This window comes from Thermobia domestica, chromosome 6 (assembly GCF_964235325.1).
Source record: "Thermobia domestica chromosome 6, izTheDome1.hap1.1, whole genome shotgun sequence".
NCBI lineage: Eukaryota > Metazoa > Arthropoda > Insecta > Zygentoma > Lepismatidae > Thermobia > Thermobia domestica.
Window position 1 is genome coordinate 113,398,973 of NC_137459.1, and position 19,340 is coordinate 113,418,312.

General features: G+C 34.7%; 1 protein-coding gene across 5 annotated transcripts in view; it reads right to left on the bottom strand.

Annotated features, from left to right (window-relative positions):
- The window catches only part of LOC145687718 (prolyl 3-hydroxylase OGFOD1-like), a 134,568-nt gene that overhangs the window by 91,325 nt on the left and 23,903 nt on the right, over nt 1-19,340 (bottom strand). For all 5 annotated transcript variants that reach the window (XM_081761173.1, XM_081761172.1, XM_081761170.1 and 2 more), the window contains one exon: nt 1,227-1,318. In XM_081761173.1, the coding sequence (XP_081617299.1) occupies nt 1,227-1,318 (92 nt within the window). The remainder of the gene's footprint in view (nt 1-1,226; nt 1,319-19,340) is intronic.

Consider the following 19,340-nt stretch of genomic DNA (forward strand, 5'->3'; position numbering starts at 1 on the left):
ATGCAATTTCCTAGTCACTGGGTCCAGTGAATGCCCACCTAACTCACTGCTCTTGATTGTATCTCTGGGCCTACCTTAAAGCAATAGTTTATATCAGTGGTTCCCAACCTTTTAGACACACGACACACTTTACTAAACACCCACGATATCACATCATACGTGTCTGATTATTTACTACTACTAACAATAATAATATATATTATAACAGCGCAAGATGAACATTTTTGGTGTCGTTGGGATCGTTGACTCGCACAACCTCTCAGAATTATTTTGATTAATTATTAAATGCTTCATGATTTTTAAATTTTTAAATTTCGCGATACACCCTACGGGACTATGTGGTACACCAAAGCCGCGACAAATCGTTTGGGAATCATTGATGGATAGTGTAAACTCAAGGACAGAATCTTTTAACAACACAGGTCCTGACAACACTTAAGTCAGATACTCTCGACGCGTGATACTCGATTAGAGCAAGTGTGTGCGGCTGTGTGTTATGCATGACAGACAACACTTTCTGTTGTGCACATGCATACATCAGTACTCGTTCCGTAAACTATTTGTGCAGTGAATTTTTAACAGTACTGCAAGTTCCGTTGAACGTCAGTGCTCTTAACTCTACAATGACAAAAGGTATGTAAAATACTTTTATATAAATGAATTCAGAGAAAATTTCTAATGTTACTCACACACTCTCTTTAGATCTAAAAAATTAGATTGCAATCGACTGGTGGATTTCAATATGGTGACCAATAAGCGGAAGTACCCTTAAACACAGGACACGAATTACTATGTACAATAGTGAGCTCGCAATGGAAGACGCTTCCTTCGTTTCGAATAAAGGTGTATGAGACTCACTTTGTAAAAGCACAATTGGGATGTTACTCTCTATAAAGTCAGTTTATCTTCATTGTGTATTTCTTCTTTCTTTGGTATTACATTAACATACCAATGTATACACTTTAGTTTTTCCATAATCCGTTATCTACAGCTCAATTTCATACTTTGAAGAAAGAAAACGCTGCATTTGTTCCTTTCGTATAGGATATTTTCAGCAAATAAGTATTCTGTACATAAAAGAGAAAAACATGTAATAACGATTAAAAATAGGGGGCCAAATCGATCTTCAGGTCATGGAAAAATGGTAACACATAAAATAAATATAGGACACACAGTCACATAAGAAGTGCAAAATCTACTAACTTAAAAATCCGTGGCCCACCTACCTGGTGATACGACGATTTAGATACTTCAAAAAAAACTACAGAGTTTCTCTCTGGTAGTAAAGATTTATTAACCTTCACAGGATTACCTTTGTCTGCAAGAAAAAATAGTAATATCATTCCTTGTTCTGCATAATATGGTAAATGAGAAACATCAAACAAAAGAATATCAGTACATTTGCAACATTTGATTTTCAGACTATAAGACGACACACTTACAATACATAAAATTACATGTCTCAAACTTCATGAACTATGAAAATACATAAGCAACTTCGTCTTTTTAGATTTGACGATCTTCGATTACTTGAAAATAACGAAATGGTTCTAACTGATTTTTAATTCAGATATAAATGAAATATAATGAACAAAATAGCATATGCTTATAAAGCACTTTTTACAACGAAAAAAAAAAGGTGCTATATAACGCGTGTGTTATTTTTAATAAAGACTATGAAAATATAGCTGCAGGTTAATTACTTTTTCTTTCCCAAATTTTAAATTTGTATTAACAATTACGCTCATACATTAGTGATATTCTAGTAATTTATTTTGTCTTGGAATAGTTTGTGCAAAGATTTCTTACTACTAGCACTATTTGTAACACCTTCTCTCAGTCAACATAAAAATAGATCGGACTATTAGATTAGACTTAGTTGTGTTAAATTAAAACGATCTTAAATATGTTAATTTGCATTAAATAATAGTGCATACTTTACTTTGTGCAAATAAAATAGCATGCACAAAAAATACGCATTTTTCTTAGCACAATAAAGTTTACAAATCCACGACATGAAAGCTATGGAAACATGACGTCTGCTAGAAATCTCATATGGCCATTTCTAGATAGATCCAGAAGGTAGCACTCAATTCATCACCGACATTACATATGCCAAATATGTATCTACATGAAATAGGTCGAATGATGGCGAAAATCGAAATAGAGGCCAATAATATTGTGAATATTATTGGGAGACCTGGGCGCCACATTCAATGGAAATACGCATCTTAAAGAGAGGTAAAGGAGGGCTCAGTATTTTACTTATTTATTTATTTATTTATGCCAATAATAGTGTATCTCGCAAATTTGTGAAAAATGAAACTTGAAATACAAACTATTCACTAAAATTAACAAGATACATTTCAGCATTTTTGAAAATTCCGTTCCTGAGAAGAGAGGTACATAATTTGTTCAATATTCGAATACACCAATATTTATTCAGAAAATGCCCGAAGTAAGAATTCGCTTAAACATGAGGTATGAAATTTGGAACTGGACTCTTGTTCATTATCTACAATTAAGGCACATGTTTCAGTGTTTACGAAAAGTTCTACTCCTAAGCTATTCGATTATATAATTTCCCACTATTTGTTTAAAAAATGCCTAATGTCAAGGATTCGTTTAACTTGATGTTGTGAAATTCAGTATTTAAAATCTTACCTAAAAACTAAGGGAATCCGTATTTCAGCATTTTCGAAAATCGCAATTCTAAGAGGGGGCGGGGGGACGGAAGGATCAATTTTTATACTAAAATTCCATTTATTAAGAAAGTGATTAATGTGAAGATAGGTTTAAACTGAAAGTGTGAAATCCGGTTTTTGAACTCTCAGCTAAAAGTAAATTACACATAGTCCAATCATTATACGAAAACTTAGAAAAAAATCATAGAAGCAACAGAATTTGTAGGAACATTCCATGGAGATTTCTGATTCAAATTACATAAATTCCCCCAAAAGTAAAAGTCTGCTCAAGCTGCTATGTTAGAAAATGACTGACTTCCGCATGGTTTCGAAGTAGTCCAGGTTTGGGTTTAAACAAATATAGCAGGCACATTAATAGGCCGATTGGTACAAGTTATATCTTCTTGAGTTCACAATCAAATAGTCTTTCATATGATATAGCAATTGTTCTAGTACCTAATAAGGGGAAGTAATGGCAGGAATTTTTTAAAATTTAACGTCCAAACTTCCCTTTCGACTTTTTTTTTTATTTTGGCTCTAGTGTAGCAACACTGCATGCATGGACACTAAACCCCAAAAACATTGTAAACTAATATATTAATGCATACCCAAGTACACTAATACATGTTACAGATATTCTGTAAGTTATACATTAATCTAACGAAAACAAAGGGACAAGGTTCCCACTCTTTTTCTCAAAAAAAAAAAAAAAAATCCAGGACAAATCACTAATTTCCAGGACTTCGACACAGCAATGTACAACTAGGCTGCAACTGTAGGTTCAAAAACTCTCAATAGCGAAAAGAAAAGTAGGTAGCATATGCAGTGAATATTAATGCAAGTGCAGTATTAATACACAATAATTAAATACACAAAGCGGAGAGTAAAGTGTTGCTTTTTTTTTTTTTTTTTTTTTTTGGTGGGTGTCCTCCCAACTCCCCTTATAGCCACACGATCCACGCACATTAGGATGTATGAAAAAAAAAAAAACTTTTTTTCGAAATCTTGTTACCCTTAGTGGCCATTTTTGGCCAAATGTGTTCAATATAGCAAAGAAAAAAAATCAAATCGATACATCAATTTTTTGAGGTGCCGCCATTGGCTGGAAATTCGAAAAAAAAAATATGAAATCGTAGATTTTTAAAACAGTAAGTGAAATATGTATTACTTTATACAGTATTACCCATAGTAATAACTGTTTTTGAAATACTCCAAATATAATGAGGAAAGAAATTTAAAATCGTTGCCTCTTGTTTATCTGGTGCTGCCATCGTTTTGACTTGGGAGAAAATCGATAAAGTTATAATATTTGTGTTTGGCAGCTGCCTCCCCTACAACTCAATTATCGAAACAAATGGACCCACCTTACTAAGATATAATAATCAGTCTAAGGTGAATTATCACATTTGAGTGTTGTGCTTTTGCTGGTTTGGTAGCGTTGACGTGTGATACTGTTTTCTTGGTTGATTCTATTGTTTACAAGCCTGTGGTTTTCTTCATATATGTTTGTCAGTGTGCAATTGTTTTGCTTGTATCAACATGGAATTGGAGAATAAGACTCGATTACAAAGGACATAAAAAAAAAAAAATCACGATGTTATTGGGTCTCCAGAAGAGTATAGTTGTGTTCACCTGTCTACAATAGAAAGTGTGCTGAAAAAATTCCTATGGGAAAGGGAAACAAAAAAGAGGAGTTCCAGTTCTAGAAAATATCCGCCAGCCAAGGACATTGCTTACATAGTTGCTTCTAAAATAATTCAAGTTTCGAAGAAGCCATCTGTATGTGGAAAAGCTACTTTAAATCAACAACGAATTGTTGCCTTAGTTCTTCAATATCACGAAATAGTTCGTCAACTCCTAAAATCAGTGAAAAACCCTACATGTGATGCTAAAATAGCACAATTTCAAAAATTTCGAAGAGAAACCTTATTTAATATTGCTTGGTGTAAATGTGCTGATCCACTAATTCATTGTAAATGTGAAAAAGAAAGACAAGTGCCAACGTTAGAGGTGCCATTTCTTCTTGACCAAAGAACGAAAAGGGAAATGACTACAGGAGGAATCGACAACTATGAATCTAAACGGCTTATGAAGCGGTATGAAAAACCAAATAAACGTGGAAATGAACATTTAAAACAAGTTGAACAAACTTTAAACAAGGACGCAAATCTGTCTAATAGTGACCAAACATTTAAAACAAGTTGAACAAACTTTAAACAAGGACGCAAATCTGTCTAATAGTGACCACGATTTAGAATTTTCGGGTTCAGATAAAGAATTCCGCCCATCTCCAAGAATTGAGGAAAATACAAGTCCACCAGTCAAGCAAATGAGAGTTAAACTACAAATGTTCACTTCTGCGGTTTGTAGGTCAAACATGTATGTTCGTCATGCTGCACACCTAGCTTCTTCACTTTTAGATGTTGGTTTGGTCAATTCTCAGCAAAAGGAGAAAATTATTGATCAAAACAAGATTAAAAGGGGGAAAGAAACATTCATGAAAACTGTCACTGAAGAAGACACTTCTTTTCTAAAGATTTCCTAAGTTAAAGGGTTGTATTTTGATGGAAGGCAACACCAAATGTTAGTGCTGAACGAAATAGTAAGCATACCACATAAGTGCAAGTGGAACATGTTTTAGTGCAAGAGCCACAGTCTAAGTATATTGGGCGCGTATGCCCATTGTCAGGGAGGGGAGACAGCATCAAGTTTAGCTATTCCTCAATTTTTCAGTGACCAAAATCTTCACATGTCAAAACTTGTTGTTCTAGACTGTGATGGAACGCCAGTTAATAGTGGAAGAAAAAATGGAGTAATGGCCAATATTGAAAATTATTTAGGAAAGCCACTTCAAAGAATAATTTGTCTGTTGCATGCAAATGAACTTCCACTTAGACATTTAATTCAAGAAATCGATGGTAAGACTACGGAGCCAAATTCATACGAAAGACAAATTGGAATGGTTTTACAAAACTTCGAGTCCTTACTCCTTGTTGATTTTGAACCTGTAGCTCTTCACTGGATTCAGAACTTCGTGGTTTGAATTTAAGCACGGATCAAAAATATCTTCTGAATATTTGTCAAGCTGTTTCGTTGGTCCATTGTTCTGAAAATTTGGTTAGTCAAAATCCTGGAAAGCTACATCAGGCGAGATGGGTGACAACTGTTAGTAGAATTTTGCGCCTTTACATCGGAACGGAAAACCCGTCAACAAAGCTGAATATTATGGTTTCCTACATAATGAATGTTTATGCTTCGGTGTGGTTCTATATTAAAAGCGAACCATCGTGCACACAAGGAGCTAAACATTTATGGAAACTTATGTCACTTTCTAGAACTATGGATTCAGATTGTAAATCAATCATAGATCCAGTGATAATGCGAAATGCATGGTTTAGTCATCCCGAGAATTTACTTCTAGCAATGATATCGGACACAGACGCGAACGTACGAAGGCTCGGTTGAAGAATAATTTTGAAAGCAAGAACATTATCCTTATCTGTCAATGTGAGAGAATTAAAAGTTTCTGAGGTCAAATTAGACGCAAAAACATACATTGGCAGGATAAACTGATCTGAGTGTGTCTTGACTTTTGTCACCAATACCATAACGCCTAAGCAAAGATGAGTTGCAATATCATAAAAATTGCCGCGGTTGCAAGTGAAGAAATAACAAGTTTTCCTTGCCACACTCAAGCAGTAGAGTGCATGATAAAATTAGTGACAGAAGCCGCCAGTTCTGTGTGTGGTGCAGACGGTCGCCATGGACTTAATTTGGTAACTTTAAAATCTCGGGAGCGGATACAACAGTTCACAAAGAAATCAGAATAGAAATTAAAAATGAGTGACTGAACATAAATAAGCTACAACATTTGAGAACCAGTAATCTGCAAATACAGAATCAAAGGTAAGTCCAGGAGTGGGAGGGAGGGTGGAACTCGAACTGCAACCACTTCTTCGTGGTGAGTTCTGGGTTATTTCCAATGCAATAAATTTACTTGGATATAAGCTAAGAGGCGCAGGAACTATAATATATCTCAGCGAGTTTTCTCCACCTTTTAAAATGCTATACGTTTTCCGAATGTATAAAAACTTGAATACATTTCATTTTATTGATTTTTGACTCTATTGTGCCAGATACCTGACAGACAAATCACTAACATGTTTAAATTTGTTTTTGTGGAATTTTTGCAAATATACATTAACATATAAGGTCATTGTCTTTTCACCCCACAGTTCAGAGGGATGGAAGCAACTCAAAAAATTGAGGTAGAGTCTTGAAATCTGTTTACATTATATTGGGACTGTCTGGAAAACAATTATTACTACGTAATTGAAACATAGTATAAAGTTATAACTATTTCACTTATTGTCTCAAAAAGACTACGATTTCATCATTTTTTCGAATTTCAAACTGATGACGGCACCATAAAAAATTGAGATATCGATGTGAATTTTTTTCTGTGTTTTATTATCCACATTTGTCCAAAAATGTCCACTAAGTGTAACAAGATGTCGAAAAAAGAAAAGCTTTTTCGATACACCCTAACCCACATCCAGCACATGTATTTTCATTCTTTCTACATTACATTTTAATTGTGCACCAAGCAAATTTGCAAACAACAAAAATATGTTTTTTCGTACATGGCATCTTCATTAAGTGACAATGTGACAGATGTAATTAGAAAAAAAAAAAAAAAAAAAAGAACTGTATTACAAGTTTCTCAACTGAGTATGGAGTTGTGTGATTTCCTTATCTATAGGCATAATCTCTTTCTTCCTTAGCGAAGCTGCTCTACGGATAGCATTTGACTTTGTCATTAAAGTAAATCAAGACTTCTGCTCTGCTTCATATACAGGCTGGTTTGCTTCAGTCACCAAAGTTTCACTTGTTTCCATCAATTACCTTTTCTTTCTCTGAAGCTGCTGTACATTTTCACTTATCTCTTTCCTCTTGTTTTATGACCTTGTCACAAATAGCATTCATAAGAAATTTTACTGAAGAGTAAGCACTGCTGCGAAAATAGAGTGATTGCGGAGGATTGATACTGGTACAAAGCACAGTTTCTGGAGGGTAGTGCTCGTGAAGACAGTATCCAAGAATGGGTTGACAGACTAGTGGATGAAAGAAGAAGAGAGAAGTTCTCCCATCCAATCACCCTGTTAGGAGAAAGAAAGCCCACCAAACGTCCACACATGAATGATCATGACAAATTATTATTCAGCACAGAAACAGGAATGGCAAACCAGAATAGCAATCAATTAAGATTTTGATTATAATTATGAAAAATCTAAGGACAGAAATGCATTCTCAAGGACATTTCCAGGACGAGTGGGAACCCTGAAGGGATTAACAATTTGCAGTTCTTATAATTGTGCTTATCTGAGTTGCTTATACAACTGGACAAGAGCGTTCAGAGATTAAATTCCACTTGCAGCTGAAATATGTTATGCATCCTTTAAATTACAATAAAACATACATCGAATTGGTGTAGGGTTATATATGTAGTTTTTAACATAGGAAAGTAACAGATGGAATTTCTGGGAACCTCACTTTCAAAATTCCTCTTTTTGAATTATTGTTGTTATTGCAAGTAAACAAGGTCAAAAGATTCTGAATATGCACTGATGGACATTAAACATAAGTTTATCATGTACGTTCAACAACAATTAGGATGATCGAAGTAGTCGAGCTATCGCCTTATCGTAACATACGAGAGAGGGAGAGAGAATGAAGTAGCCATCAAGATGGATTTCGGTCATTTCTATTTTTTTTTTTTTTTTTCGTAAGTTTGGAAAACTATTATTGGGTTAATTCATTAGGCCGTTCCATTTGAAACCAATGGATACATTGCTTGTTTAAGGCTTGATTTAGTCAGACAGTGGATGCCTTTACAACACACACACACACATATATATATATATATATATATATATATATATATATATATATATATATATATATATATATATATATATATATATATATATATATATATATATATCGGTAGCTTGGATGCATGTATGTCGTCAATGAGATTTTGAACTCATCATCATTTTCGAAGGATGTCCACGAAGTGCATTCGACGACAGAATCTGAAAAAGATAACCTATAGGAGCCACATCTGGGGAATACGCTGGACGAATGATCTCATTAAAGCTGCTGAATGGCAACGGTTTGTCATCTGTGGTCTCTTCGTTGTCCATAATAAGGGATGGATGTTCGATCTTATTTCTTGAAGTTGATCACATGCTGGAGTTGATCATAGTATACAGTAGCAGTGGACACTACGATTACGAGGTAGGAGTTGCATTGTGAATAACGCTCTAATCAGACCAGACACACGACATTGTCTTCTTAGGATGCAAACCCTGTTTGGGACGAAAAGTTGCCTTTATACTTCGGCTGGCCCATTCCTTCCTCTGCTTAAAATTGACGTACAAATATTATTTACTCTCTCCGAAAACAATAAGTGAGAGAAAGGGATGGTTGGTGACAAGATTCACAATGGTGGATAGGAAAAGAACCACATATAACAACACGCTGATTCTTATTGTCTGCAGTAAGGTACTCACGAACCCAGTTTTTGAACATGTCTCATAAGTTGAAGATGTCGCTCGACAGTAACCTGTACAGTGTCCATCTCCATGAACAATGCCCGGGTGCTTTGACATTGATCACGATGGATTAAGTCCTCCAAATGATTTTCATCAAAGTGGGATGGGCAACCAGAAAGTGGGGCATCGTTCAGGTCAAAATTTCCATTTCGGACTTGGTCAAATAATTTCGAGGTGGTCCTTTCAGCAATAACGTCCTCTACATGCCCATTTGTCTGGATGCCTTTGAGTCACTAGAACCTATGTTGAACTCGTGCAGGAGAATATGTTGGTGATGGCTTTCTTCTCATCTTAATACTCCATACTTTAAACCCTGGGAACAAATAGCCTCAGCAAAACCACAAATAGTGCTAGGTATTATGTTCAAAATATTGTCTAAATATGACCCCACAGCACTGATTGGTTAATACCATAGTTTAGCCCACTGATTTTCTAGGGAATTTCAGTAACATTATTTTCAAGACATCATCAAAAACTCCTGTATGATTGTCACAAGATAATCCATGGCATGTGACATGGACTTATTGAAGAAGTCAGTCCCGAATTTATACATTCACAATATTTGTTAGAGTACAATGTCCTACATGCGCAAAACACTAGTTTGGGCAGTTCGGGTAGTGCGAGCTGTTTAAAAACGTCACGGGAACCAGAAATTTATTCTTGATCATCCATCCCCACAATATTGGGTCCAGTATATTCTTCATTCAATTTGGCAATTCGAAATGGACCCTGTATGCACAAAGACGTAAATGAAGACTGGAACGTTTTTCTTGATAACTTTAGTTACTATTTCAATGTAGCTTTTCCCAAAAAGAGTGTTACTTTACGAATAAAAGCTTCCAAACAATGGTGTACTCAGGGTATTAAAATTTCCAGTCAAAAAATAAAAACACTAAACTTGTTAAGGAAGGAAGGAAATGCTACTGAAGCATTCGATAAATATTACAAGAAATATAAAAATATATATAAACGTGTAATTATAGCAGCAAAACAAATGCACAACGAAACTATAGTACAGCATTCATCTAATAAGACCAAAGCGTTGTGGTCATTAGTAAATAATGAACTAAAAATAAATCAAACAAGAGAAAATATTACTGAAATAAAACACAATGATGAAGTAATTCATAACCCACAAATGATTTCAGACACATTCAATTCTTATTACACAAATTTAAGTAGAATATATGACAAACACAAAAATAGCAACCAATTTGGGAAAGTTAACATAAGAAATAATCTAAATTTAATGTATATATATCCTGTAAATGTGACCGACGTAATAAAAGTTATCAATCAAATGATAAATAAATGGTCAGCAGGCATTGATGAAGTACCTCCTGCGCTTATCAAAAAAGTTGTAAACAGTTCTCTAGCTGAAGCTGTATGCTATTTAATAAACCTTTCTTTCCAAACAGGAGTATTTCCTGATAAATTAAAAGTTACCAAAGTCAAACCAATTTATAAAAAGGGAGATGAAATGGATATCAGTAACTATAGACCAATTTTTCTTATTACAACATATGCGAAAATATTAGAATTAGCAATGAACAAACAGGTTACACTGTATTTACAAAGTACTGGAACAATTTCAAAAGATCAACATGAATTTATTCAAGGAAAATCAACAGAAACCGCTATTTACCAATATCTGAATTACGTAAGCGAACTACTGGATAAAAGAAATAAGTGCATAGGATTGTTTTTAGACCTTACAAAAGCGTTTGACTTAGTGCCTCATAGAGAACTTTTATGTAAAATAGAGAAATGTGGAATAAGAGGAGTAATAAGAAACTGGTTTCGTTCATATTTGACAGATAGAATGCAGGTGGTGGAAATAACTAGAGTAGATGGGAGAAATTCAAAATTAACTACTTTCACATCTACAATGAATAAAATAAAATGCGGCGTACCCCAAGGATCAATTCTTGGGCCATTACTGTTTTTGATATATATAAACGATCTCCCGGATAATTTAAACTTTGCAAAAGCCACATTATTCGCGGATGACACAAGTGTAGCAATAACAGGCGAAAACCATCAACGATTAAATACTAACATAGAAAACAACGTAGAACAGCTAACGAACTGGTTTGATCATAATAAGTTAATAGTAAATTCAGAAAAAACCTTGTCAATAAGCTTTAAATTAACAAACAACAATCTAGATAAAGGAAGTATAAAAATAGGAGAAAACGAAATAAAAGAAGTTAGTTCTGTAAAATTTTTAGGTGTACATATATCAGCAAATTTAAAATAGGATTATCATATATAAAAAATTGCGAATAGGTTAAGAAAAATGTGTTTTGCCGTACAAACCATCAAAAATACTATAAACCGAAATACAGCAAAAGTATTATATTACTGTTCATTTGAATCTAGATAAAGGAAGTATAAAAATAGGAGAAAACGAAATAAAAGAAGTTAGTTCTGTAAAATTTTTAGGTGTACATATATCAGCAAATTTAAAATAGGATTATCATATATAAAAAATTGCGAATAGGTTAAGAAAAATGTGTTTTGCCGTACAAACCATCAAAAATACTATAAACCGAAATACAGCAAAAGTATTATATTACTGTTCATTTGAATCTATATTAAGATATGGATTAATATTTTGGGGAAATACTGTAAAAAGTAGAGATATTTTTGTTCTTCAAAAAAGAGTTGTACGAATCCTAGCTGGTGTAGGACCCCGAGAGTCCTGTAGGAAATATTTTAAAGAACTAGCTATACTACCTTTACCATGTTTGTATATATATTGCTTAATAGAATTTGTAAGATCCAATATAAATGAGTACACAACAAACGGTGACGTGCATGGATACAACACAAGAAAAAAGACTAATTTTCATCCACCAAACCATAGAACAGCAATGTACGAAAAGGGAGTAAAATATGCTGGTATTATGCTATACAATAAGTTACCAAACAAATTAAAGGTAATCAAGTCTAATGTTACATTGAAAAGAAAATTAAAAGAATACCTATTGTCACATTGCTTCTATACAGTAGATGAATATAATCAATTAAATAGTCACAATGTAAATAGTAGTAGCAAAGTAACAAGATAGGTTCATTTATGTATAAGGTGTGCTGTAGTATTGGTATAATGATATTTCAAATTACTGTAATGTATAAAAGTATGAATTATGTTTAACAAATGTGTGTAATATATGTACTGCATCAATTAACCATGACGAATCCCATGTACTATCGGAAAATTATTTCCAAGTTTGTACAGAATGGAGGATAAATAAAATGAAATGAAATGAAATATGTGTGATGTGAAGCCGAGTTATTGGTCGGAGGAAGCATAGCAAGAACAAAGGATTGGCATAATGCTGTTTGGCAATTAAACTAGTATAATTTATCAAGTCATCGAGGTTCCCTCATCCATACAAGTAGAAATTGTTCTCTTGTTGAAGCAATTTTATCTTTCGAAGCTAAAGGTCAACCGAAGTTTCTTCGGCTTTCTGAAGAATGTCGAGACCTTCTATTTTGCCTTGAATATAGAGGCTTGAAGAGGTGTCACATACGGAAACAGCATGAGCAAAGTTATCACAGACCTCACCTAAAAGAGCCTCTTGGTCTGGAATGTTGATGAATGTATCTCTTCCATGCTTTGAAACTGACCTGAAGAAATATATTTTATGGGACAGAAATGGCTTTACAATGAGAGCCATTCAAGATCAATATTCCGACCAACCACAACAATATTCGAGTTAGTGTTTGTTTTATCTATCTATTGCTACTGAGACAATGGGACTTTCTGCATTAGATTCGGTTTGGAAAATAGCCATGCTTTATTCTCGGTAGGGACTTTATAGAATATCTATGAAGTGTTTTACGTTGCTGTTGTTTGCAAGGAAATCAGCCTGTGTAGTTGTTGGTGTATAATTTGAATGTATATACATGTTAGTAGATGTTCTCTTAGCAGCTCTCCTTTGCTGTTCATAATTATTTATGGTAGAATTGGTTAGGTATCTACCAAACACGATCGTACATGTTCCTTCATTATGTAGTTTTATGCGATAATAAAGTTTCTAAAAATATTTTCATAAGTTGCAGATTGGAACCATACTACACAGTCAAGCAGATGACAACCATCAGTACCAACCTGACCACTATACTTTTGTAACCTGCTAACAACTTGGTGCTCATTAAGCCCATGAAATCTCTGCACAACAGTATTCTGAACACAGTAAACATGATGTGAAGTCTTCAGTGATGATTTGGAAGACAGTGTCAATAAGAGACACTAGAAAATTCATCGGACTAACCTAAGATATGAATCAACCCGTATTATGTGGTCACAGCTTGACATTTTGTGCTCTTTATATACAAATTTGTAATAGTATAAATTCACCTAATGTTGCTTCATACTTCTAATGTGAGACATGTAGAAAGCGGTATAATAAAATCTTCCAAGCTTCTGAAATAATCAGAAATGACATAAAGCCATCTTGATTGTCACTTCATTCTCTCTTTCTTATGTTACGGTAAGGTGACATCTCGACTACTCTGATCATCCTAATTATTGTTGGACTGACATGATACACTTGTGTTTAATATCTATCAATGTTACTTTAGAACAGCCCTGGTCACGGCGAGCAGATAGTGGAAACTCTCCTCGTGAACGCTCACGAGCACTTTACCGAGCTCTACGTGCAAATACCCTTGTTCGTACTTCGTGCATCTTCGGGTTTCGTCCTTAGAGGAGCGGAAGTGTTGTCAACCTTAGCGGTAATCACTAGCTTACCAAATAAAAAAAAGGTATGTATGGTAACTGATTGCCATTTAGTGTAAAGTGTTTTTTACAATGTGGTAACCGTTAACTATAGACAACACAAACTTGTAAGAGCAATCAAATGATAAACTATGTACGTTCCTTTTCTGCTTTTTTCTTTCCTTTTGTTAGAGAAGGATGTGGTGGAACCAAACCATCGCTTACATTTATAAAAATTTGCTAGTTTGCCCAATGGAAAACCAGTTTTCAATATATATATATATATATATATATATATATATATATATATTATTATCAAGTTCTTAATCTGAGTGTGGGTTTGTTATATTATGTTGTTTTGCTTTTTAGGAGAAGAGATAATCTCTTGATACGAAAAAAAAAAATACTGTAGCACTTGTTTGTAATTATCTAAGTATTATCTCCAGAAAATTAGCTTATGCATGTATGTGTGTAAGAATAGGCTTAACAAGGGGTTGGTTGTGGAGATTAGAAGCCACTATTACACTATCAATAGGAAGAATAGTATTTCTTACTCCACTTTTAAAGTTACTTTGATCGCAAAGAATCAAACAAAATACTAAGAGAGCCAAAGAGATTTTCCATTTTTAAGAGTGACCATTAGTGACTACCATTAGTTTTTTTTTTTTTTTTTTTGTTAACAAGGAGTGTCTTTTTAATAAGGAAAAATATATTGTCCCTGGCTGGTTGCTTGCCGGTGGCTTGTTAAAAGTGAAAAAGAATGTTAAATCATATCAACGACTGAAGCTACACGCTTGTCTTTCTTCGATAGTTACTGACTGATTTTGAAAGTCACAATGTTGTAGGCCTACTGTAACAGCGTAAACTCGGAAGGATACGTTCCAACTGAATGATACAAACAATTATTCCCAATGTCTTGAACATGAAACGTGGGTTGCACGGATAACGCTTAAAGTGGGCTGGACTGCACTGGAATTTCCTTCCGGCAAATTAGTGTTTGGTCGGAACTCAGTTCTTCTGTGTAATTGTCTCTTAACAACATTTGAACATTTCTTTTAGATAATAATAACTAACTAACTAACTCTATGGCCTATGGAACCCGAAGGTTCAATGCCGCGTTTACAAAATACAGTAAACCCTCGTTAACACGAATTCCAAGGGACTGAAAAATCAGGAGTTCGTGTTAGAAAAATTCGTGTTAACCGGGGACCCAAATTTTATTATTCGAATACATTTTCTCCATACATACGCACTACAGTATACAGACTATACATACCACTAGAGTATATTATGTATGTCATAGAAAACACCAGAGATGGTATCGAGACGAGACTGAGTAGTTTCGGTCTCGTTTCGGTTCCAAATTCGAGACGAGACTGAGAGTTTCCGTCTCGTCTCGATTTCGAAAAGCACGGCTCGGTCTCAAATTCGAGTTAAGATCGAGATCGAGACTAGTTTCGGTATCGGTACCGCCCTCTGAAAAGTGAAAACACTGCAGTAAGCTTATTATCCTGTCTTTGATTTTTTTTTTTTTTTTTTAACGTTTCCACGCAGAAAATCCAGGTCAAGTTATGAAATTGATAACTCCGCTTGCAGGTTGGGTATCGCTAGTAACGGAAAGGTATTTATGACTGCTGTCACCAGTTTGGAGTTACAGGGGAGAGAAGAGGTTTTGTCTCGAGTTGTCGCTAGCAGCTCGTCTGCCAAGCACCTGCATGTTCAGTGGTTGACGGAGAACAGAATCAACACCTCATAAGGGAGGATAGATAACTGTTTCTGTTTTTTCTCTTATTTACAAGGCAATTTTCGTCTGTATAAATACTGTATGTTAGTTACTTCAACGCTAACTGTAACCTCTATCATGCGTCTTCCTCGACCAAAAAACGTACCAATTTTATTACCTGCAGTGTTTTCGCGTCACTGCTTTCGAAATGGGGAGGGGGAGAGCACACCTGCACGTTTCACGCTTGCGTCTGCTCAATGCTTCAACATCGTGCGAATTTCTGACCAGGCTTGGCCATAGGTTTTTTGCCATCATGTGTGGTTGGCAACACTTATCGGATGCAGTGGAAGGGGCGAAGCTACCAATACCTGTGCTCACCTGTTCTTGTCTCCGCTCGTGCTCGCTCACGCTTCGGCTCCGGGAGCCAATTCATGGACAGGCCTGCTTTAGAATCTTTTGATTTTGTTTCAATGCAGTGTTGCCTTTCTATAACAGCAACAATTCAAAAAGGGGGAATTTTTACGTTGAAGTTTCCAAAAATTCCCTCCATTACTTACCTATATTAAACACTGTAAACTACAATCATACACCGATTTAATGCCTGTTTTATTGTGACTTACGTTACAGACGAAGAAAGAAAAAAAGTCTAAGGAGGAAAATTTTGGGCGTTAAATATCAAAAATTTCCCGCCATTACTTCCCTTTACCAAACACTACAAACAACTGCAATGCATCATATGAAAGATTATTTTACTCTGAATCCAAGAAAATATAACTCGTACCAATTAGTACTGCTATATCTGTCTAAACCCAAACCTACGACTACCTGAAAAACGGTCGGAGATCAGCCATTTTCCAAGATAACAGCTTCAGATCAACTTCATTTTTAGGGAACTTATATAATATGAATCAGAAACCTCTATAGAATGTTCCTATAAACTCCCTTAATTGTGTGAAATTTTCCCCTAAACACCCACTTTTGACTCTCTAGTGACTGGACATACAGGTCACAGCACACTAAACTTTCTCAGTTTCACTTCTTAAACTAAATATCATACTAAAGTTTCTCTCTCTCTCTCTTCGGTATCTATGGGTTTTTAAGCCCATCATGTATGAGAGATGAAGTCCCTCGGCGGCAACATTAACCGGGGAAGTGGGGAAGAAAGAAAGTAATAGGGTGAAAAGAAAGCGGCCTGTAGCATAATGTAGTTTAACAAATTGAGGCGAAAAACTTTCGTTCAGTAGCCTGTAGATTTCATTCGGTATGTACGTACCATGAAACGTGTAAATCCCCCAAAATCTCGAATTCGATTTTTCCACAATCACAATATTTTGTTATTTTCTATCTTCGCTCGAAAGTATGAAAGGAAGGGAAGGAGCCAATTATTGCAATATTAAAATTTGACATATTTTTTTTAAAAAAACAAGTGAAATATGTATAGTCGTAAAGAAAAATACTTCATTTGACTTTTTTTTTCTAAGACACACCTTTAATCGTTATTTAAACAGTACTTATTAAGTTTCTGTTATGTCCAATGTATTTATATAGTGCTTTGTGTAATAACTTAGAAACCAAATGCCAGCATACCATATTTCATACGCTTTTACAGCAGACAAAACCTATCACCATCTCAAGTTTGATTTAAAGCAGACGAATTGGTTATTGTTTCTTTTCTTCTTCGAAAATGTGACCGAAATTCGACCACCCATAATTCGGGAACCAGAAGCCTGCACATCATATTTTACTCGCTTAATAGCAGGTCAGGGCTTAGTTCCATCTCGATCAGATAAGTTTCTTGTACGCATTTGTGTTTCAGAAAATATAACTCAAAAAATTCCACCGCCCGTAACTCAGAAACCAAAAGCCTGTAAGCATGTTTCAAACACATTTATAGCATGTGAAGGTCTACCACCATGACAAGTTTAATCCCAATCTGATGAATTTGGCTGAACTTGTACGATATAAAATACAGAGATCTTTATTTTTACGGAAAAATCAAAACAACGAAAATGCCTAATGAAAAGAATTATTTGGTTTAAGTATGAATATCGGTATTTAAACCCTTAATCATTTTCCAATATGATAATCACATGGATGCCTCACAACTATTCCTATGATCTTTGATTTTACTTCTTCCACTCCCTCTTATGAAAGATTTAGTGAACCGTACTTGAAGAACTGTATATATATTGTATATGGTTGCGTGTGTCTAGTTAAGTTTTCACTATTTTCTGGTAATTCATGTTCTGTTCTATTCCTGCTTAAAGACTCCCATGTTCCAACCGTACACATACAGGGTGGACCATTTATCTTTATAGTCCTTGTTTAATTTAATAGATACAAAATGCTAAAATTTCGTACCATGCAAATATCGACAGGGGAACACTACTTGACATGCTCTTCAATACTACCAATTTAACAGTGTTGCCAACCCAACATAGTTTATTTTATTTATTTATTTTTTTAATGGCACTACGTCAGGTTATTTCATATTTCAAGTCTACACAAAACAAAAGCCTACAATTCTACATTTATTATGCAGGGCAGCCAATTGAGGACGCCACAGTATCAAAAACGCCGAAAACTAATCAAAGTTTCGAGGCTTCTACAACAGTAATTTTGAACGTGACATGGAGAAGGGAAGACACATCCAAACTATCTTAGTGTTGGACACTACGGTCATCAGATGATTTATTTTGAACAAGTACAAACAAAGTTACAAAGTATTGAAACTCGACTTTTCTTAAAGGATTTTATTTCGAAAAAGTGATTAAGCAAGTATCACATTCAATTACAAACATGTTTTCAATATACACGAAGATCGCAATGTTGTTTACGGTAATTTGGTATTTCAAACCACTCCGGAGATATGAAAAGAAAAAAAGGCAATCTGATACACTATTTAAAATTGCGTATTTGTGGACACCTGTCAAAACATTTCTTCATTTACTTTGCTTCTATGACATTACACAAACACTTTTTGCTAGTTGTAATTACAAGTTCTCGTAATTACATAATTTTAGACAGTCTTGCAAACTTTAGCAGTATTTACTAAATTTCCAGAACGAATTCAGATAGTTGCTATAAACGACACTATGATCTTCCCATCTATTGAAAGACATTTGTGCAATTGGATGAGGCAATTATCTAAACAGTTTTTCGAAGTAAAGGCATTTGGAACATGCAACTTTCAATCTCTTCTATTATTGTTTCTATTCATTCGAAACCCGTCAAATTATGATCATAATATTAAACATTTAGCGGCGTATAATTATAAAGTGAATGCAAAACTAGCTTGTAGTGACAATCTAGCATAGGTGGGTGTGTACTTTTGTACTAATCTTCCTTTACACACATACACACAATCACTAACGCGCCTGTTGCATATAAAGTAATCCCGGCTATACTCCCCAGCTTGACCTTGACATAAATGGTAATAGCTGAGAAGATAACTTGTAAAGTTTGCTGCGTGGTTTTGGGAATTGTCTTTCATTATATATTATAAAATTAAATATGCATGTATATTATAAAATAGTAAGCAATTGGTTGATAGCACTCTAGGAATAAGTGGATTACAATTATTAAAC